The sequence below is a fragment of the Stegostoma tigrinum genome, chromosome 9 (assembly GCF_030684315.1).
Source record: "Stegostoma tigrinum isolate sSteTig4 chromosome 9, sSteTig4.hap1, whole genome shotgun sequence".
NCBI lineage: Eukaryota > Metazoa > Chordata > Chondrichthyes > Orectolobiformes > Stegostomatidae > Stegostoma > Stegostoma tigrinum.
In genome coordinates, this window is record NC_081362.1 from 15,876,909 (window position 1) to 15,900,148 (window position 23,240).

General features: G+C 49.7%; 1 protein-coding gene across 10 annotated transcripts in view; it reads left to right on the top strand.

Moving 5' to 3' along the window:
• syne1b (spectrin repeat containing, nuclear envelope 1b) overlaps nt 1-23,240 on the top strand; it is a 504,959-nt gene that overhangs the window by 93,965 nt on the left and 387,754 nt on the right. For 8 of the 10 annotated variants that reach the window (XM_059648367.1, XM_059648370.1, XM_059648364.1 and 5 more), the window contains exons 5-11: nt 4,476-4,496; nt 9,761-9,853; nt 9,945-10,123; nt 14,692-14,888; nt 16,944-17,053; nt 20,155-20,262; nt 22,103-22,240. In XM_059648367.1, the coding sequence (XP_059504350.1) occupies nt 4,476-4,496; nt 9,761-9,853; nt 9,945-10,123; nt 14,692-14,888; nt 16,944-17,053; nt 20,155-20,262; nt 22,103-22,240 (846 nt within the window). The remainder of the gene's footprint in view (nt 1-4,475; nt 4,497-9,760; nt 9,854-9,944; nt 10,124-14,691; nt 14,889-16,943; nt 17,054-20,154; nt 20,263-22,102; nt 22,241-23,240) is intronic. The other 2 variants (XM_059648374.1, XM_059648372.1) reach the window with 1 other exon arrangement.

Consider the following 23,240-nt stretch of genomic DNA (forward strand, 5'->3'; position numbering starts at 1 on the left):
CTCAGGAGCACAAAAGCTGACGTTTCGGGCCTAGACCCTTCATCAGAAAGGGGGATGGGGAGAGGGAACTGGAATAAATAGGGAGAGAGGGGGAGGCGGACCGAAGATGGAGAGAAAAGAAGATAGGTGGAGAGAGTGTAGGTGGGGAGGTAGGGAGGGGATAGGTCAGTCCAGGGAAGACGGACAGGTCAAGGAGGTGGGATGAGGTTAGTAGGTAGGAGATGGAGGTGCGGCTTGCGTTGGGAGGAAGGGATGGGTGAGAGGAAGAACAGGTTAGGGAGGCAGAGACAGGTTGGACTGGTTTTGAGATGCAGTGGGCGGAGGGGAAGGAGTGGGCTGGTTGTGTGGTGCAGTGCGGGGAGGGGACGAACTGGGCTGGTTTTGGGATGCGGTGGGGGAAGGGGAGATTTTGAAGCTGGTGAAGTCCACATTGATACCATTGGGCTGCAGGGTTCCCAAGCGGAATATTAGTTGCTGTTCCTGCAACCTTCGGGTGGCATCATTGTGGCAGTGCAGGAGGCCCATGATGGACATGTCATCTAAAGAATGGGAGGGGGAGTGGAAATGGTTTGCGACTGGGAGGTGCAGTTGTTTATTGCGAACCGAGCGGAGGTGTTCTGCAAAGCGGTCCCCAAGCCTCCGCTTGGTTTCCCCAAAGTAGAGGATGCCACACCGGGTACAGTGGATGCAGTATACCACATTGGCAGATGTGCAGGTGAACCTCTGCTTAATATGGAAAGTCATCTTGGGGCCTGGGATAGGGGTGAGGGAGGAGGTGTGGGGGCAAGTGTAGCATTTCCTGCAGTTGCAGGGGAAGGTGCCGAGTGTGGTGGGGTTGGAGGGGAGTGTGGAGCGAACAAGGGAGTCACGGAGAGAGTGGTCTCTCCGGAAAGCAGACAGGGGTGGGGATGGAAAAATGTCTTGGGTGGTGGGGTCAGATTGTAGATGGCGGAAGCGTCGGAGGATGATGCGTTGTATCCGGAGGTTGATGGGGTGGCTCTCGACCACTGTGGGGGGAAAGTTGCGGTATCTCCTTCCCAAAATCCAACCTCATTGTTCCCCAACCCGCACGGCCCATTTCTATCTCCTTCCCAAAACCACCCACAGCCTCCAACCTCATTGCTCCGCAACCCCGCACGGCCCGTTTCTATCTCCTTCCCAAAATCCACAAACCTGCCTGCCCTGGTCGACCCATCGTCTCAGCCTGCTCCTGCCCCACCGAACTCATCTCCACCTATCTGGACTCCATTTTCTCCCCTTTGGTCCAGGAACTCCCCACCTATATCCGTGACATCACCCACGCCCTCCACCTCCTCCAGGACTTCCAATTCTCTGGCCCCCAACACCTCATATTCACCATGGACGTCCAGTCCCTATACACCTGCATTCCGCATGCAGATGGGCTCAAGGCCCTCCGCTTCTTCCTGTCTCGCAAGCCCAACCAGTCCCCCTCCACCGACACCCTCATCCGCCTAGCCGAACTCGTCCTCACCCTCAACAAATTCTCTTTCGATTTCTCCCACTTCCTACAGACTAAGGGGATGGCCATGGGCACCCGCATGGGCCCCAGCTATGCCTGCCTCTTTGTAGGTTACGTGGAACAGTCCCTCTTCCGCACCTACACAGGCCCCAAACCCCACCTCTTCCTCCGGTACATTGATGACTGTATCGGCGCCGCCTCTTGCTCCCCAGAGGAGCTCAAACAGTTCATCCACTTCACCAACACCTTCCACCCCAACCTTCAGTTCACCTGGGCCATCTCCAGCACATGCCTCACCTTCCTGGATCTCTCAGTCTCCATCTCAGGCAACCGGCTTGTAACTGATGTCAATTTCAAGCCCACCGACTCCAACAGCCACCTAGAATACACCTCCTCCCAGCCACCCTCCTGCAAAAATTCCATCCCCTATTCCCAATTCCTCCGCCTCCGCCGCATCTGCTCCCACGATGAGGCATTCCACTCCCGCAAATCCCAGATGTCCAAGTTCTTCAAGGACCGCAACTTTCCCCCCACAGTGGTCGAGAACGCCCTTGACCGCGTCTCCCGCATTTCCCGCAACACATCCCTCACACCCCGCCCCTCCCACAACCACCCCAAGAGGACCCCCCTCGTTCTCACGCACCACCCCACCAACCTCCGGATACAACGCGTCATCCTCTGACACTTCCGCCATCTACAATCCGACCCCACCACCCAAGACATTTTTCCATCCCCACCCCTGTCTGCTTTCCGGAGAGACCACTCTCTCCGTGACTCCCTTGTTCGCTCCACACTGCCCTCCAACCCCACCACACTCGGCACCTTCCCCTGCAACTACAGGAAATGCTACACTTGCCCCCACACCTCCTCCCTCACCCCTATCCCAGGCCCCAAGACGACTTTTCATATTAAGCAGAGGTTCACCTGCACATCTGCCAATGTGGTATACTGCATCCACTGTACCCGGTGTGGCTACCTCTACATTGGGGAAACCAAGCGGAGGCTTGGGGACCGCTTTGCAGAACACCTCCGCTCGGTTCGCAATAAACAACTGCACCTCCCAGTCGCAAACCATTTCCACTCCCCCTCCCTTTCTTTAGATGACATGTCCATCATGGGCCTCCTGCAGTGCCACAATGATGCCACCCGAAGGTTGCAGGAACAGCAACTCATATTCCGCTTGGGAACCCTGCAGCCCAATGGTATCAATGTGGACTTCACCAGCTTCAAAATCTCCCCTTCCCCCACCACATCCCAAAACCAGCCCAGTTCGTCCCCTCCCCCCACTGCACCACACAACCAGCCCAGCTCTTCCCCTCCGCCCACTGCATCCTAAAACCAGTCCAACCTGCCTCAGCCTCCGTAACCGGTTCTTCCTCTCACCCATCCCTTCCTCCCAACGCAAGCCGCACCTCCATCTCCTACCTACTAACCTCATCCCACCTCCTTGACCTGTCCGTCTTCCCTGGACCGACCTATCCCCTCCCTACCTCCCCACCTATACTCTCCTCTCCACCTATCTTCTTTTCTCTCCATCTTCGGTCCGCCTCCCCCTCTCTCCCTATTTATTCCAGTTCCCTCACCCCATCCCCCTTTCTGATGAAGGGTCTAGGCCCGAAACGTCAGCTTTTGTGCTCCTGAGATGCCGCTGGGCCTGCTGTGTTCATCCAGCCTCACATTTTATTATCTTGGATTCTCCAGCATCTGCAGTTCCCATTATCAATGAAACACCCATCCTGGTCACTTGCAGAGTGCCGGTGAAACAAATAAAATGGATCGATCCGGCAAGTGAAATTGCATTTACCTCCTCACTCCAACTGCTGAGAGAGACAGAAAACATGTCTAATGCAGTTTACATTCAAAATAGTGGGCAAAATGCTGGTGAATCTGAAGTATGTGCTGCTGGACACCCACTATACTATGTTTGAAATCTTAACATTTTATCATTATAGCCAGAACAATATAATGTACTTAAATGGTTAAATTCCGCAGAGATTTTTTAAAATAAAGGAGGTATCATGGAATCGCTACTGTGTGGCAACAGGCCATTTGGCTCATACTGACCCTCCAAAGAGCATCCCACCCAGATCCAGCCCCCTATGTTATCCCTGTAACCCTGCATTTCCCATGCCCAACCTGTACACCTTTCATCTGGGAGAGGAAACTGGAGCACCCAGAGAAAACCAATGCAGACACAGGGAAGAGCGTGCAAACTCTATCCAATGCTGTTAGCATTGAATGGAGGTCCCTGGTGCTGTGAGGCAGCACTGCTAACCACTCAGCCACTGTTCCATCCCTTGTCTCAGGCTGACTTGTATTTAGAAGGTTGCTTGAGGTGTTTAAAATGCTAAGAGCAGAATCGAAAGAAATGGACCACAGCGAGACCACATCGTCTGGTGGGGGACTCCAGAATGAGGGGCTACCATCCAGAACGAGGGGCTGCCACCATGAACTTAGAACTAAGGTTGTTTCAGAATGACCTTTGGACACACATATTCACACAAGTCGTGGAAGTCTGGAATTCTGGTTGTGGATGTCGGTGAACAGTTGAGGCTTTCAGGGGTGAGATCGATAAATATTCGGTAGGGAAGGTGGAATAATGGCAAATAGAGTTGAAGTGCAGTTCAGTCAGGATTTAGCTGAGCTGCAGCCCAGGCCTGAGTGTCTTCCTCCTTCTGTGCTGCTGGTGAAGGTTAATTCCTTTGAGGTAAACAGGTTAGGGCTCTTTGTGTGAATCATGGGAGAAGGAATAACGTATGAAACTGTGAAATATTCATGAGCTGGCATTGCTGGCAGGAAATTGAACACTAAACATGTTGCATGTTGACAGGAGCCCACAAGAGCTCACAAATTGACTTGTGAAATTAACATTGAAGCCATAGACCTTGTAAATAATTGGGATGGAACAGCTAATGGTCGCGTTGTGTGCAGATACAGCAGAGCACTTGACTAACCAAACGCAAATTCTCTTTAATTCCTTTTGCCTCGCTCCCAGTCGGTCTACAGAGGATCACCGGTCAGTGATTTCAGCATCATACAAACTCATTTTACAGCCTGGTTTTGTTTCTGTTCTGTGCTGTTTGCTGTTTCATATTCCCCCATCCGTGGAAAACCATTAATGCACAAATGTTCATTCCCCATTCTTCATCAAATGGAATCTCCCATGTGTGACAGCCTTTCTAGTGGAAATGTACTCATGTCCTGAAATTCAGCACAAATTCTTCACCACCTACATCCCACGCTTTGATATGCCCTCCATAAACCCCTCCGCTTCCTCCCTCCTCTCCTCCTCAAAACTCATCTCTTTGATCCAACTTTTGAGACTCTCGCTAATATTTCCTCTGCTGGCTCTGTGTTGTTAATGGTAATTGCTCTTTGAGATTTTTAAGTGCACAGTTGTTTTGCTGCTGAATGCTGTTACTGACATAGCTTTCTTCAGTATCTCTTCCTCTAGTGCAGGAGACTTGTCAACAGTTTCCATTAGCAGAACAGACCTCCTCCTCAGTGAAACCTTCTTGGTTAATTTACAACATTTCTTGACAGATGCCTTCAAAGTGTCTAGGACACAGTGATCTGGGTTTGTTTTGTGTTGGCATTTTTGCATTTTTTTAAATTTAGAAAGCTGACGTTTCAGAAGTGTTCTACAAATCTGTAACTCTGAGATAACTTTGATAGGAAGAGTGTGTCATGGGAGTGTAGCCCTATGATCTATTTAGGTGGGATAATTAAGTGGCATATACAGAGCTAATTTGGGCACTGTGTTAAGGACCAGATCAGCCCCTGCAAAATATCAGGAGATGGCCTAGATCCTAACCTTCTCTTATTTTAAAGGTAAATGTAAGGGATTGGTGTTCCAGATGCAGTTTGGCTAGTCAAACTACTGCATTTAAAGCAAAACAGACTTTATTTACCCATTATAATTAAAATACAACAAAAGAAAGAAAGAATTGGAATAACTTAACTCTGTTGGAAAATTTGACAGAATTGAAGCAACAGTAACTATTATTAATTAACTGTTCCAATATAGTAACATCCCACAAACACACACCTGGCAAAAGGCAAATTCAGAAAACAGAATGTCTCACATGCAACTCCTGTAGCAGGCAGAGAACTCCCAGCTAATAAAATGTGAGGCTGGATGAACACAGCAGGCCAAGCAGCATCTCAGGAGCACAAAAGCTGATGTTTCAGGCCTAGACCCTTCATCAGAGAGGGGGATGGGGTGAGGGTTCTGGAATAAATAGGGAGAGAGGGGGAGGCAGACCGAAGATGGAGAGTAAAGAAGATAGGTGGAGAGAGTATAGGTGGGGAGGTAGGGAGGGGATAGGTCAGTCCAGGGAAGACGGACAGGTCAAGGAGGTGGGATGAGGTTAGTAGGTAGATGGGGGTGCGGCTTGGGGTGGGAGGAAGGGATGGGTGAGAGGAAGAACAGGTTAGGGAGGCAGAGACAGGTTGGACTGGTTTTGGGATGCAGTGGGTGGGTGGGAAGAGCTGGGCTGGTTGTGTGGTGCAGTGGGGGGAGGGGACGAACTGGGCTGGTTTAGGGATGCAGTAGGGTAAGGGGAGATTTTGAAGCTGGTGAAGTCCACATTGATACCATTAGGCTGCAGGGTTCCCAGGCGGAATATGAGTTGCTGTTCCTGCAACCTTCGGGTGGCATCATTGTGGCAGTGCAGGAGGCCCATGATGGACATGTCATCTAAAGAATGGGAGGGGGAGTGGAAATGGTTTGCGACTGGGAGGTGCAGTTGTTCACCCGCTTCCAACACAAGTCCTCCTCCTGGACACCACCCCCAGGCCTCCTACCCTCCCTCGACCTCTTCATCTCCAACTGCCGTCGAGACATTAACCGCCTCAACCTCTCCACCCCTCTCACCCACTCCAACCTCTCCCCCGCAGAACGGGCAGCCCTCCGCTCCCTCCGCTCCAACCCCAACCTCACCATCAAACCCGCAGACAAGGGTGGCACATTGGTAGTATGGCGCACTGACCTCTACATCGCCGAGGCCAGACGCCAACTCTCCGACACCACCTCCTACCGCCTCCTCGATCATGACCCCACACCCGAGCACCAAACCATCATCTCCAACACCATTCACGACCTCATCACCTCAGGGGACCTCCCACCCACAGCCTCCAACCTCATTGTTCCCCAACCCCGCACGGCCCGTTTCTATCTCCTTCCCAAAATCCACAAACCTGCCTGCCCTGGTCGACCCATCGTCTCAGCCTGTTCCTGCCCCACCGAACTCATCTCCACCTATCGGGACTCCATTTTCTCCCCTTTGGTCCAGGAACTCCCCAACTATGTCCGTGACACCACCCACGCCCTCCACCTCCTCCAGGACTTCCAATTCCCTGGCCCCCAACACCTCATATTCACCATGGACGTCCAGTCCCTGTACACCTGCATTCCGCATGGAGATGGCCTCAAGGCCCTCCGCTTCTTCCTGTCCCGCAGGCCCGACCAGTCCCCCTCCACCGACACTCTCATCCGCCTAGCTGAACTCGTCCTCACACTCAACAACTTCTCTTTTGACTCCTCCCACTTCCTACAGAATAAGGGGGTGGCCATGGGTGCCCGCATGGGCCCCAGCCATGCCTGCCTCTTTGTAGGTTACATGGAACAGTCCCTCTTCTGCACCTACACAGGCCCCAAACCCCACCTCTTCCTCCGGTACATTGATGAATGTATCGGCGCTGCCTCTTGCTCCCCAGAGGAGCTCGAACAGTTCATCCACTTCATCAACACCTTCCACCCCAACCTTCAGTTCACCTGGGCCATCTCCAGCACATCCCTCACCTTCCTGGAGCTCTCAGTCTCCATCTCAGGCAACCAGCTTGTAACTGATGTCCATTTCAAGCCCACCGACTCCCACAGCTACCTAGAATACACCTCCTCCCAGCCACCCTCCTGCAAAAATTCCATCCCCTATTCCCAATTCCTCCGCCTCCGCCGCATCTGCTCCCACAATAAGACATTCCACTCCCGCACATCCCAGATGTCCAAGTTCTTTAAGGACCGCAACTTTCCCCCCACAGTGATCGAGATCGCCCTTGACCGCGTCTCCCGTATTTTCCGCAACACATCCCTCACACCCCGCCCCCGCTACAACCGCCCTAAGAGGATCCCCCTCGTTCTCACACACCACCCTACCAACCTCCGGATACAACGCGTCATCCTCCGACACTTCCGCCATTTACAATCCGACCCCACCACCCAAGACATTTTTCCATCCCCACCCCTGTCTGCTTTCCGGAGAGACCACTCTCTCCGTGACTCCCTTGTTCGCTCCATATTGCCCTCCAACCCCACCACACCCGGCACCTTCCCCTACAACCGCAGGAAATGCTACACTTGTCCCCACACCTCCTCCCTCACCCCTATCCCAGGCCCCAAGATGACATTCCACATTAAGCAGAGGTTCACCTACACATCTGCCAATGTGGTATACTGTATCCACTGTACCCGGTGTGGCATCCTCTACATTGGGGAAACCAAGCGGAGGCTTGGAGACCGCTTTGCAGAACACCTCCGCTCAGTTCGCAACAAACAACTGCACCTCCCAGTCGCAAACCATTTCCACTCCCCCTCCCATTCTCTAGATGACATGTCCATCATGGGCCTCCTGCAGTGCCACAATGATGCCACCCGAAGGTTGCAGGAACAGCAACTCATATTCCACCTGGGAACCCTGCAGCCCAATGGTATCAATGTGGACTTCACCAGTTTCAAAATCTCCCCTTCCCCTACTGCATCCCTAAACCAGCCCAGTTCGTCCCCTCCCCCCACTGTACCACACAACCAGCCCAGCTCTTCCCCCCCACCCACTGCACCCCAAAACCAGTCCAACCTGTCTCTGCCTCCCTAACCTGTTCTTCCTCTCACGCATCCCTTCCTCCCACCCCAAGCCGCACCCCCATCTATCTACTAACCTCATCCCACCTCCTTGACCTGTCCGTCTTCCCTGGACTGACCTATCCCCTCCCTACCTCCCCAGCTACACTCTCTCCACCTATCTTCTTTTCTCTCCGTCTTCGGTCCGCCTCCCCCCCCTCCCTATTTATTCCAGTTCCCTCTCCCCATCCCCCTCTCTGATGAAGGGTCTAGGCCCGAAACGTCAGCTTTTGTGCTCCTGAGATGCTGCTGGGCCTGCTGTGTTCATCCAGCCTCACATTTTATTATCTTGGAATTCTCCAGCATCTGCAGTTCCCATTATCTCAGAGAACTCCCAGCTTTTGGCTGTAACTGAGAGAGAGGGGGAAAAAACAGCTTCCACCCCCTTTTATCTCCCTACAGCAACTGTTGAAAGCTAAAACTAAAGACCCTGGTTCTTTGGGAGCTCAACCACGCTCATTCAGGCTGTTTCTATTGTTCTAACTTAAAGCACCCAAGGCTTCACAAGCTGTTTATCTTCTCAGAGACTGTTTTTCACCTGTTCCCAATCTCTCTCTAAAGTAAACCAGGATAAAACACCCCTCTTAAAGTCTCACCAGTAAGCTTCCATAAACAGCAATTAGGTAAAAACTTCCAATGAAGTAGTTTGGATAGGTCGCGGTAGGATCCCTCACTTTCACCTTGTGGGTGGGGAGGGGGACAATCTAGTTCATTGGTGGTGAAATCATTTAGGATGTCCTGATGTTGCTAACAGTACTATGCGAATGAGAAGTGTTTCATTCTGTTTCTTAACAGTGACAGGGCTATTAGTCATAGAGTCATAGAATCATAGAGATGTACAGCATGGTTATAGACCCTTCGGGTCAAACTCATCCATGCCGACCAGGTATTCTAAATGAATCTAGTCCCACTTGCCAGCATTTGGCCCATATCCCTCTAAACACTTCCTATTCATGTACCCATCCAGATGCCTTTTAAATGTTGCAACTGTACCAGCCTGCACCACTTCCTCTGGCATCTCATTCCAAACATGCAACGCCCTCTGCGTGAAAACATTGCCCCTGTTAAATTTTTCCCCTCTCACCTTAAACCTATGCCCTCTAGTTTTGGACTCCCCCGCCCCAGGGAAAAGACCTTTTCTATTTCACCCTGTCCATGCCGCTCATGATTTTATAAACCTCTATAATGTCACCCCATCAGGTCTCTGACTACTTCCATTGCAACTCATTGGAATGGGAAGGAGCAGAAAAGGCGAAGAGACGCAGGCATGGAGATGAGTTTGATAAAGACGCAAGTTATAGCATGACGTAGTACGTTCACGCTGTGGGGAATTTGTGAAGCGTGCAATGGGATGTTGAAAACAAACTGTGTTTTTCTTACAGATTAAACTGGTTAACATCAACTCCACTGACATCGTTGACGGGAGGCCATCGATTGTGCTGGGTTTGATCTGGACCATCATCTTATACTTCCAGGTTGTAATTCTGTTACACTGCCCCGTTTGCAATTAAGCAGCTATGTTGTGGGACCCCGTCATTTACCACGGGTTTCTCTTCCAACTCACAGATCGAAGAGCTGACCAGTAACCTGACGCTGCTAACATCGCTATCCAGCAGCACCTCCTCAGTGGACAGTGTCGCCAACTCCGAGACTGGGAGCCCCCCATCTAAGAGGAAGGTTGTCACCAAATACAGGGGCAGTGCCAAGAAGGCTCTCCTGAAATGGGTACATTACACTGTAGGAAAGTGAGTGTCACTTCATATCCCCTTCCAGTGTATAAGGAGATGCCAGTGCAGTGAGTTATCGTTTGTTTTTCTAATGGTTTGTGCTGCTAATGTTTTGGAGTTAGGCCTGAGGGTCGGGTTTTCAGTTCCCACTAGGATTGGGATCAGATGCTAAAGGTGGTATTTTCCCGGTGCCATCCACCTCAATGCCCTGACAGGGGCCTGGGTTAGGGTTCCTCGAGGTAGGCTCCAGTGCAGAGTAGCCCCAGGCACCCTGACGACAGGGGCCTGCGTTAGGGTTCCACAAGGTAGGCCCCAGTGCAGGAGCAGCCCCAGGCACCCTGACGACAGGGGCCTAGGTTAGGGTTCCACAAGGTAGGCCCCAGTGCAGGAGTGGCCCCAGGTCACCCTGATGACAGGGGCCTAGGTTAGGGTTCCACAAGGTAGGCCCCAGTGCAGGAGTGGCCCCAGGTCACCCTGATGACAGGGGCCTAGGTTAGGGTTCCACAAGGTAGACCCCAGTGCAGTAGCAGCCCCGGGTCACCCTGATGACAGCTTCTCCCATTGGTGGTGGCGGCCTTGCTGTGGAATCTTTGATTACAGATCTTTAAGCGCCCGCCGGCCACTCCTCTATCCTTACTTACCTTCCGCCACACTCTACTGGAAGGACTCTGATGAATCCTGCAGCCTTGGGAGTGTACTCACTACCTATACCTAGACAGAGAACTTCTTTCTCTCTCTCTCTATCTCTGAATCTCTCTTTCCCCCTCTCTGCCTCTCTACCTCTCACTTTCTGCCTCTCCTTCTCTCTCTCTCTCTCCATTTCGCTCCCTCTCTGTTTCACTTTCCCACTATCTCCATCTTTCTCTCTGTCCCTCTCTTCATCTCATTGTCTCGTACTCAATCTCTTTCTCATTCTCCATCTGTCTTTATCATGAAATCTCTCTCCTCTCTCCGTTTCCATCTCTCTGTTTCTCTCTTTATCCCCTTCTCTCTACCTCCGTCTCTGCTGTCTTCATCTTCGTCTGTCTGTCTCTGTACAGCAGTCTGTCGAACTCTCATTTCCTGTGTTACCTGCTTGATTACCCTCTCAGCCACTCTCTCTCACTAGTGGTCAGTGTCGTTCTGGGGAGGTACGTGGAGTTGAGAGATGCTGGGGCCTGGCTATGATCTTACTTCCAGTTTACCCTTCCAGTTTCCCTTGCCTCAAACTCCCCATCTCCCACCCGCCCAGAACATGACAAAGTCATGACCAGTGCATGGGCAAAGTAACCTCGACAACCCCCCCCCCCGCCGCCCCCTGTCATCTGGCCACTGCAACCAAGGGACTAGAGCTGAGGTTGATGTTACTCTTTCCCGAGTGAAACGTGGCTGCTTGGAGTTAAGTCACAGAAGCGACTGCCCTTTCATTGGATGGTGGAAAGGGCTGGACGTGGAATCTGAGCTGCTCCAGCTCCCATCTCTCTAGTTTGGTGTCTTTATTCCCAAATGACTGATGGCCAGGCACTGTTTCAAGCTGGGTGAAAACTGGGGAGTTCTGCTACAGACCTCAGCTGAGGCCAAACCTCCCACCTCTGCAGCTGAAAGCCTTGCACATCCCAACCTTGCATCTGCCAGACAAATTTGTTTCAGGAGGAAATCGCGTTCTCCCAGAAGGAAGAACTGGTGAGATTGTGTGAGTGAGATATCATAGCCTGACAAGGGCTGTATGCTTCAGTGGAGCTCCAATATTATTTGTACATTCATTCTGTTTTTGTTCTTTCCCCGCTCTGGGTTGTGAAAAACCCTAACCTTTCTATGGATTGGAGAGAGTGCAGAAGTGGTTTACTGGGGTGTTGCCTGGTTTGGAGGATATTTGCTATGAGGAGAGATTAGACAAACTTGGTTTGGTTTCACTCGAATGTCGGTGGCTGAGGAGTGACCTGATAGAAGTTTACAAAATGTTGAGGCATGGATATAACGGCTGGTTGGAGTTCTTTTCCTAGCGTGGAAATGTCAATTACTAGGGAGCATAAGATTTAAGGTAAAAGCAGTAAATTTAAAGGAGATGCGGGAGGCAGGTTTTTTTTTAACAATGAAGGTGGTAAATGCCTGGAAATGTGCTTCCAGAGGAGGTGGTGGAGGAGGAGGATACCATAGCAACATTTAAGAGATATCTTGACAGATACATGAATCGGCAGGAAATAGAGGGGTATGTATAGTGTGGAGGCAGAGGGACTTTCAGTTCCAGAAAGGTGTAACGTGTCAGCACAGGCTTGTTGGGCCAAAGGCCCTGTTCCTGTACTGCACTGTTCCCTGTTCCTTATTGCTGTGATTTTTCTCTTCTGTGCAATACACTGTTGCTGCCACTTGTGCTGCCAGTCCAAAGTTTCCCACTTGGTATGAGGGGTCAGAGTGAGGCTTCTGGAGGTGGTCGAGTGGGAATGGAGTTGGGGGGTACGTAGAGTTGCTGAGCAGGCTGCGGGGGCGAGGATGAGGGGTACAAGAGGCATCTAAATGCAGCTGCCGCACCGCGGGCTCCGTTGTTGTCAGCGATCGGGTCTCAGAGCTCGTTGGATTAGACTGTGCTGCTGAAACTGACACCCGTCCCTGACCATAAAGAGGTCATATGCCTTTAAAGGGCCCTCAAACTCGATCCCAGCAGTGCCAAATTTGTATCTCCTTCTGCTGTGCAGCTCCTGTTGGCCTCCTTCCCCCATCTGCTTGCCACGTAGGGGTATGAACCATGACCTAATCCCTAACTCATCCTGACGTGGAGGTGCCAGTGTTGGACTGGGGCGAACAAAGTCAGAAGGCACACGACACTAGGTTATAGTCCAGCAGGCTTATTTAAAATCACAGGCTTTTGGAGCGCTGCTCCTTCACCCGATGAAGGGGCTATGCTTTGAAAGCTCATGATTTCAAACAAACCTCTTGGACTGTAACATGGTGTTATGTGACCTTTGGCTAATTGAGCCTGGCTGTTTGCCTGTATTCATTTAGCCTGTCAGTCAGGTGCTTTTCAGACTTTGGATGGGGACAGGAGGAGATGCTGGAATCCCGTATTGAATCTACTGTAACCAGGGGGTGAACTTCTCACGCTGGCAGTTAGTGCTGTCCCATCTGTTGGGACTCGGGAGTTTCCCTGAGGTTCCTCAAATCCATCATCTGGCTGAGCTGTGGAAAACAGCCATAGAGTCAAAGAACATGGAAACAGACCCTTTGGTCCAACCCGCCCATGTTGACCAGATATCCTAAATAAATCTAGTCCCATTTGCCAGCATTTGGCCCATATCCTTCTAAACCCTTCCTACTCATGTACCCATCCAGATGCCTTTTAATACGTGTTGTCATTTTCCCAAAAAGTGGCCAATTCATAGCCAGAGTTTGCAATTTAATTGAGGGGATCTTGAAGATGAAGGGCCACTCAGAGGTCTTTGATGCCCAGCGAGCAGTCATATAAGGTCATGGAGGGAGAGAGGTCTTATCTCCCAGTTACTGAGGGGAAGTGGTGGCTTGGTGATAATGCCAGTAATCCAGAGCCTCTGTCTAAAATTCTGGAGACGTGAGCTCAGATCTGATCCATGGCAGACGGTGAAATTAGACTTTGATTTTTAAAACTGAAAGTCCAATGACGAGCGTGTAACAATTGTTGTAAAGACCCATCTGGTTCACTGTGACCTTTAGGGAAGGGAATCTGCCATCCTGACCTGGTCTGGCGTACACGTGACTCCAGAGCCTCAGCAATTTGGTTGACTCTTAATTGGCAATCGAGGATAGGCAATAAATGCTGGCCTTGTCAGTGATGCCCACATCCCATGAGTGAATGTTTAGCCAGGCCACCACTGCGGAAGGGGATGAAGGGAACACCCAGGGTGTGAGGAACTTCCACTTTTTGGTTGCTATAGCCTTTGTGAAACTCGGAGGATCCCACTGGGCTTTCTTTCAGGGGTTTTCAGACCTGGATGGACTATTGGCTGCGTCAGGGTGTGGGATCCTAATCCCTGGCTCTGTGTAAACAGCCTGGGACGGGAGGGAAGGTGGACCCCAGGGGAACATTATGCAGGCTTGTGGCACCGTTTCAGGTGCTGGCCCAGTCTTGGCTCCCAGTTTGGATGCACTGCTTTTGATTTGAATTTAAGCGAAGCGAGTGGAGGCCCTGGTGACTGCAGTTGGCAAGTTGCACCCATTTGTGGGAAATGGTGCGTTGTCTTTGACCTCACTGTGAGGTTAGAGAGTGAAGGGTGAGGGAGGCACCAAAGGCTGCTTCACTTAAGAATCCCAAGACTCTTTCGTTTGAAAAGGCCTCCGATTGGAGTCTTCCTGATCCCCAGCAGATGGTTTACAGCTCCCTCTTGAATTCTAGGATTGGCCCAGGGACTCTGCTGAGCTCCAACCCATTGATATAGAGAGGGCGTGTACAAATTCATTGGCTGTTTGCAACAGACAAGGAGATCGCTGGAGAGCTAGTAAATTCCGGCAGATCCATCCTGTCTCCCATCTGTGGGTCAGCCTTTGGAAATCTGGCTGTTTGTGGATTGTGACTGTACCCTTCGCACTCTGCACCCTGCCCTATGCCCTCTGACAAGCATGTGCTGTCTGTTTTGAAGGCGACTTGGTATCGAGGTGAAGGATTTTGGGCAGAGCTGGAGGAGTGGACTTGCCTTTCATTCTGTCATTCATGCTATCCGCCCGGACCTGACGGACTTGGAGAAGGTCCAGAGCCGGTCGAACCGGGAGAACCTGGAAAGTGCTTTCTCCATTGCTGAAAATCAACTGGGAATTCCAAGGATCCTGGATCCTGAAGGTACCTGAGTTTGGCTCTTGGTTAGTCTTTAGGTCTACCTAAACTTGACAGTATTATCAGGTTGGGTATCTCCTGGCATTCCATAGGTATTTAGGATGACCATAAAGATTTAGAAGAGGGTCTAGAAGACATTTACTGGTAGGGTTAGACAAGAAAATAAAGCAATAAGTGTGGTTTCGAGGTTATGGGGAATGACTGGAGAAGCTGGGAGCAGAGAAGGAAAAGAGGATTGTGGGTGAGGTTGTTGACTTGCCCACCAAGCTGGCTTGTTCTCGTTTTGACGTTTCGTCGCCATGCTAGGTGACATCTTCAGTGAGGCGTCCGATGAAGGGGCTCCGTTGGCCAGTGTGGTGTACCAGATCACTGACCCTGCAATTCTAACTGGCCAATCAGGTCTCAGGGCGGCCGCACAGCATACCCTCACGGGAGGTGATGTGGTCAGAGCACGTTTCTCACTACATTGTTTCGATGCCAGCCCCTGCCCAAAACGGTTGGCTACCAAGGCCTAGCCAGATGGTTCACTGCCCCTTCACCACCTCTTAAAGCAGCACCTGGCCATGCACGTAGGCTCTTCTCCGTTATCCAAGTTGTGTCACAGCCCATTACATCCCCGAGATCTCAACACTTCAGTTTTTGTCCGTGGCTTCCATTACCTCAACTCTAGTGACAATGCCTTCAGGAATCTAGCCCCCAATCTCTGGCTTTGTCTCCATATGGCAACAGAGGTTTGTATTTATATAGCGCCTTCCATGTCACAAAATGTTCCGAGGCATTTCACGGAAGGGCTAGAAAACAAAGTATGACTCCAAGATACATGAAGAGACGTTAGATCAGACGGCTGAAAGCTTTGTTGAAAGAGGAGAAGGATGGTAGGTATGAATTAAAGGCGGAAGGGGAAGGAGAGAGACTGAGAGATGTAGGGAGGGAATTCTGGAGTTTGGGACATAGCCGCGTGAATTGGATTAGCCTCATTGTCACGTGTACTCGGATGAGTACAGTAAAAACTTTATAAGTCACGACTTACAGCACCATCTTGGGTACAGAGTACCTAGATACAGCACTCAGTTATGGAATAGGGAAATGAAGAAAAGGACAGTTACATTACAGTTATACACTGTATAAACATAGGGCAGGAAAACATGAAGCAAAATTAAAACAGAAACACCATCGTGCCTCTCCAAAGGCTCTTCACAGTAGGCTACTGCAGACGCGGGGTGTGTGGGGGGTGCAGCGTGGTGGGGGGCCTCCATGTGGCACTCAACCCTCCCCCCCGATCCCCGCCCCTCCCTGGCCGCTGTTCACTGGCACCCCTGCTTTGGGCTGCGGGTCACTAGCGAGCAGGCATCTCCTCCGAACCTGCTTTGAAATGCCGGGAGTCGGAGGCTGGTGTCAGGTGCCCGAGGCTGAGAGAAGGGAGGAGAGAGGGAGAGAAACGGGATGAGCAGAGGAGCTCCTGGTGTAGTGTCCCAACTCTGCCACCATCTCACCACATGTTGAAAGCCTCACCAACTCACTTCCTCTGCCTCTGCCTTTGAGACACTCCTTTCAACCCCTTTTTAAATCTCAGATTTTGGTCAACACAGTGTGGAGCTGGAGGCACTCTGTAGGCTGGTCAGCATCAGAGGAGCAGGAAAGCTGACGTTTCGGGTCAGGGCCCTTTTCTGAAGAAGGGTCCTGACCCAAAACATTAGCTTTCCTGCTCCTCTGATGCTGCCCGGCCTGCTGTGTTCATCCAGCTCTACACTGTGTTACCTCTGACTCCAGCATCGGCCGTGCTTCCTCTCTCAGCTGTTGGTCACCTTGTTTTTGGTTTGCTGTCAGGTTCTGCCTGATGTACAGCCATGTTGAACCTTGGGACATGTCACTGTGTTAAAGATGCTATATAAAAGCTGTTGCAGTTAGGGATAATGTATGCTCTGTGCCACCAGGCGCAAAGGTGAACAGTTTCAGTGACAGTCTCGCACCAGTTGACTGAGAGAAGCGTAGAAATGGTTGTGCGGTATTGCAGAAGTGGAGCAGAACGTGTATTTCTAACAGTGATTCTTTTATGCACAGATGTGGATGTTGACAAACCCGATGAGAAGTCAATCATGACCTACGTAGCTCAGTTCCTCACACATTATCCAGATCCACGTGAGACTGAAAGCGAACCTCTTGAGGAGGAGGTAGGTCCTTTCCAGTTTCATTTCGATACAGAATGATACAGTGCAGTAGGAGGCCATTTCGCCCAAAAGGGCTATGCCAGCCCTCTGAAATAGCAATCCTGCCATTCCCAGTTCTCTGCTGTTTTCCTAGAGCAATGTATATATTTAGTCACTTCAAGCATCAACAGTGTTCATTCCCTTTCTTCAAAAGTTACTATTGAATCTGTTCCCACCGCTGTTCCATTCAGTAGGTCTCAGATTGTCACAGCTCACTGTGTGAATGCTTGTTTAGACATAGTGCACCTGTTTCTTTTTCCAATCTATGTCCTCCTGCCACTGGAAACAGTTTCTCCTTATTTACTCTGATCGTGGTCACCTCCGTTAGATCTCTTAAGCTTCTCAGCCCCAGGGAGAACAAGCCAGCTCCTCCAATTTCCTCACATAACCGAAGGTCAACATTCTTTGCACTGTTCTAGTAAGTTTCTACCGTACCTTATATAGAATGTAGAATGCAGAACAGTACAGGACAGGAACAGGCCCTTCGGCCCACAATGTTGTGCCGAACACGACGCCAAATTAAACTAATCCCTTCTGCCTGCCCATGGCCCATATCCCTCCCTTGGATATTCATGTGCTTCTCTAAAAGCCCCTTAAATGCCCTTAACGCACCTGCCTCCACCACCACCCCTGGCAATGCATTCCTCTGACTCTCTGTGTAAAATAACTTGCCCCTCATATCTTCTTTGAACTTTCCCCCCGTCACCTTAAATTCACACCCCCTAGTTTTAGATATTTCAACTCTGGAAGAAAGATACGGACCATCAGCCATATGTATGCACCTTAGGCCTGACGTCCTTCTTAAAGTGTGGTTGAACATGATACTCCAGTTTAGAATTAACCGGTACTCTGTGAAGTTTTATCATGATTTCCTTGGCTTATCCAGCCTTATACCTTGGTAAATGTATCACTTTTGTCACTGAGTAAACATTTATACAGCCAGACTGCTGATAGTACACTGTCAGTGCGAGTGCAACAGGAATCGCGATATATTTCCAAGTCAGGATGCTGAGTGGCTTGGAAGCAACTTATAGGTGCTGATGCTGCAATGTATCTGCTTCCCTTGATCTTCGAGGCACAAATTTGTTTTGACATGGTACCCCGGTGTAAGACCAGCTCCTCTCTTCTGTTCCCTCATGCACTCAGATTGTTGCCAAGTTAATGCCTTCGAGCATTTTCTTCGGTAGATGTAGGAGCAAACTGCTGCAGATGTTGGAAGCTGTAGTGAAAACAGAAAATGTTTGTGATCACAGGGGGTCAGGTAGCATCCATGAAGAGAGAGTGAGCTAACCTTTCAACTCGACACATTAGCTTGCTTTCTGTCCATGGACCCACTGTGATCTCTTGGGTAAATGGTTGTTCAGTCCTGTCCTGAGGTTCTATGTGCATATAGAAAGAAATTTATCTGAGATTAAAGAACAAATTTATGGAACATTGCGAATTTGGGTTTTTAGTGAAACTGGCTGGGGATCGGCAATGATTAAAAACAGAAAGTGCTGATAACAGGAGGTTTCTCAGTGTCAGAGGGAGATGCAGAGTTAATGTTTCAGCTTGAAAGACCCTCTGTTGGGACTGGGGGAGCTTAAAGATGCAACTGGTTATCAGCAAGCCAGCAAAGTAGGATGGAGGGAGTGGGATGAAAGAAAGGAGTGATAGTGCAAGAGAAATAGCGACAGCAATGGGATGACAAGTGAGATGGTGTGTATGGAGGGGTTGTAGCTGGGGATAGCAGAATAATATTATGGACCAGACCAGAGCACCTCAAAATATGTTAAGAAGGTAGCCTTGACTCTAGCTTAAGGTGCTGTGTTCCAGGTACAACTTTATTGGTCAAACTACTCAATGTTAAGCCAAACACAATCTATTCCTTCACTATGGTTAAAATACAACAAAAGAAAGAAGGAACTGGAATAACTTAACTCTACTGGAAAGAGTAATAGAATAGTAACTGTTACTAATTAACTGTTCCAATATAATAACATCCAATACATGCAGAAAGGCAAATTCAAAACACAGATTTTGTCTCACGTGTGATCCAGCAGCCCAGGAAGCGAACTCCCGGCTTTAGGCTGGAGTTTGAGAGAGACAACAGTAGCTTCTACTTCTTCAGCCCACAGCAACAACTGTTGAAAGCCAAACCTTTAATCCTTGGTTCTGTGGGTGGAAGCTTGACCAGACCTATTCAGGCTGCTTCTGTTGTTCCAGCTTTTTGAAAAAAAACCCCAAGGCTTCACAAGTTGTATAGCTTCACATATTCTGCTTGTCGCCTGTACCCCCAATCTCTGTTTCTAAAAGAAACCAGGATAAAACACCCCTCTTAAAGACTCCCCATCATCACAATAGCCGCTAGCTTGCCATCTAACATAAGGGAGGAGATTATGATCTGAAATTGTTGGGCTCAGTGCTGACTCTGGAAATCTGTAAATCTCTTCGTCAAGGAGGGGTTTCCTTGGGCCTCGGTCGTTCTTCATTGGAGTATCAGAGACTGAGGTCAGTGAGTTCAGGGCAGGCGAGAATTAAAATGACAAATGATTGGAAACTCGAGGTTACGGTCTGAGCAGAGGTGTTCTGCAAAGCAGTCACAGCATCTCAGCCTAACCCCTGCCCCCACCCATCACCAACTCCCACTACACACACCCCCACCCCCCATTCCCCAGCAATTGGAAGTGAATACTTGCATTAAACTGAAAGAAGTAAATTGTTTTCTCACCTAATTGGGAGTGTTTGGGGCTTAACACAGTGAGACAGAAGGAAGTTTAAAAGTTAGATAACACATTCTTTAAAGTTCAGTTGAAGGTAGAGGGGTTGAATGGGGACAAGATCAAGGTGTCCATGAGGAGAATGGCCTTTTTCGAAGGTGAAACGGGAGGGATGGGTGTAGTTGATGAAGGGGTTAGGTGGGAGATGGTGGAAGGAGAAGGGGATAAGCCATTTAGTTTCAAGGCTTTCGATGTGGACAGTCAGAACAAGGGAGAACTCCATTGCAATTCTGCTCAGACTCTTGACAATGTCGACCACTGTGTAATGACTGTTTGTGCCATTGCTTTCTGTTTGTGGTCCATCAGCGAGAGGACAGATCGATGCTGAGGGAGGCGAGAGCTTGGCTTGAGCAGTTTGAAAGAGACATCACGAGGATGCAAGTCGCTGAGGCTGGGCTTGAAGAGCGATATGAGGTGGGTCAGCACCGTCCACCTCTTCTGTCTTTTCTCAGGGGTGGTCACACCGATACTGGGACTCAACAGGCAGATCAAGAGCGACTACTCCTGTCTTGTTCAAGAACCCAGAATAAGGGAACGTGACCTTAAAATAAAAGTGAGGTCAGGTCAGGCAATAATTTACTCATAAAAAGTCCCTCTCTCCCCCTTGCAAGGTTGTGCATTCTGGGGCTGAATCTCGAGGGCTGAGATTCCTAGATTCCTGTTGGAATATGCATCAAGAGATATAACAACTCAGTGGAACAAAGGAACAAGTCAGCTACAAACTAACAGTAGGTTTGAGGGTCTGAGTGATCTCCTGATCCTAAAGACCTTTCTAGTTTTCTTCCGTTCTCCCCTTTAATCTTTCATGGGATCTGGGCACTGCTGGCGAGGCCAGGAGTTGATTCCTAACCTGATTGTCTTTGAACTAAGTGGGTTACTTCAGAGGGCTGCTAAGAGGCAATTAAAGGGCATGAATGGGCCAAATTAATAGGTGATAGCTGTCATGGTTATTATTATTGGGACTGCTCCTCCCGAGTTGTGAGCTGAACTGAAGTTCCACAGTTTACCTCAGTGGGACCTGGACCACGTCCCTAGAGACTGAGATCAGTGAGTTCAGTGGGAGTGGAGCTTGTCCCTTAGATCATAATCCTGGCCTTCTGGTATACTAGCCCAGGAGGATTACCACTACACCACTGTCTCTGTCGCATTTTCATGTTGCACAGTGGGTGGACCATCAACCCCTCAGGTGCGTGGTCAATAGCCATCTGTTTATCTCAGTGCTAAGTGTCCACAGAGTCATTGACACTAAGCAGGAAGAGGTGCTCACTACTGAGGGCCCCTGCTCGAATTTCTAAGGAGTTGGAATGGGAATTAGCATCGGAATTGGAACTGTCTACTAGCAACTTTGCCTTCTGCAGCCAGGAGGCGTTGAAGACAGCCCTAACCAACACCAGTGCATTCGGACCCTGCACTGACAGGATGAATTCTCATGAGTTGGGAGGTGGGGGTGGTGTGGGGAGATGGGAAGGGCTCCTTTATTTCTGATAGATTTACATTCCACCCAACTGCAACTGTGACAAGGCTCAAGCAGTTCACCAATGTCTGGGTCGAAGCAGTTGGCGTGATGGGTGGCCCATTTTCCAATGCTGACTCCCTCCACTGCCAGTGCACTGAGGCTGCAGGGTGTACCATCCACAGGAAGGGTCGCACACACACAGACGCACACATCTCCCCCCACCTTCCCAAGGGCAATTAGGCACCAAAACCAACAGCTACATCTGAAGCCTGCATTTGTAAAACATTCCCATTGTTTCTAATGGCCCGATATCTTTGCATTGAGGGGAGGAGTGAGGGTAGAGAAGGGAGGGCAGTGAAGGCTCTGTTTCAGTAATTGTGGTCAGTTAATGCAATTTCATCTCCACTACCATCTCTGTTCTGTTTAACTGGACAACTCTGCATGATTCCAAAGCGTATCCAGAATTGCAAACTGAGGGGAAGTCTGTGTGTGTGTGTGTGTGTGTGTGTGTGTGTGTGTGTGTGTGTGTGTGTGTGTGTGTGTGTGTGTGTGCATGTGTGTCTGTGTGTGTGTGTGTGTCCTCAGAGAGGGAGAGACGATGGTTTAACGCGAGGGTCAGCGTGCCTCAGAAGAGGGGAGAAGGTGGGAGTGCGAGTGCTTCGTGGTAAGCTCAGCTGGTGCAGGAATTGAACCCACACTGGCATCACTCACCAGCCATCTATGCTAACCGATTGCCTCATGTATTAATGCAACAATTATTTTCCTGCTTTGATTTCTTCGCTCCATATTTTTCCTTAGCTGTTCAAAAGTTTTCAAGGCCAGTATGAAGCTAAAAAGAAGCATGTAGAAGTTTTAATTCAGCCCGCACAGAAAGATGGGAAACTGTCACTGGATCAGGTCACAGTGAAGCAAGTCTGGGACAGAGTGTCAGCTAGGGTAAGTTTTCAGGGAGCGGACTCAGCACGGTCCTACCTCCGGTCTTCTCCTTTCCCTGCTTATTTTTGTCTGTGGTACCATCTGATGATTTGCAGTTGGGATGGTTGCAGAAGTAACACCCTTTTCGAGATGGGTGTTAGCTATGCAACTCGCATTTCTAGATGGTCACAGACTTTGCACGTCTAGCAGTGCCTCTGTCTTATGAGCTTCTTCTCACAAACTTTCACTCCATCCTTGTGCCTGAAGTTAGATGAGCCTGTAAAATAAACGAGGAAGAAATTGCACTTAAACAGAATCCTTTTCATCTTCATAATAGTTTCTTTTGGAAGTCACCGCCACAGTGTGTATCAACAGAAGCCAGTGATGTCGGAGCAAGATCCAACAAACAATGAGATGACCAAATGACAGGGCCTTGGTTTTTTTGATGGTGTTGGCCGAGGGATTAGCCTCAGTAAAGAGGTTAATGGCCTGGGCCAGAATTCTCAGATCAGGAGCAGGAGGTTTGGAGAGCTTTTGAGGAATATCTCTTTTGGCCAGTGGGTGGAAATCACTGCCTTTTAGTTTGCAGGAACCCTCAAGACGTTTAAAAACCATTTAGGTGAACATTTGAGATACCACAGGACATGAGGCTACAGGCCAAGGATGCGAGGCTAGGATGTTTGACGACCAGCACAGTACAGTGGACTGAAAGGTCTTTTTCCAAACTTTAAGAAACTCCATGAATTTTATCCAGGACAGAACTCTGTGCTCTTCTACAGGTAGCACAATAGGATCATTTACATCAGATTAACATATCCAGTGGATCCCCAACAGTGCAGCACTGTCTCAGTACTCCAGTGAAATACCAGCTCAGGCTAAGTGTCTGGAGTGGGACTTGAACTCCCAATCTCCTACCAAGGGGACTGTTCATTGACTTAAGCTGACAGCAAATAACCAGCCTCCCTGATGTCAAAACTCCTTTAAGGGACTTAAAAGCAGTTAATCAAGTTAAAGTAGATTA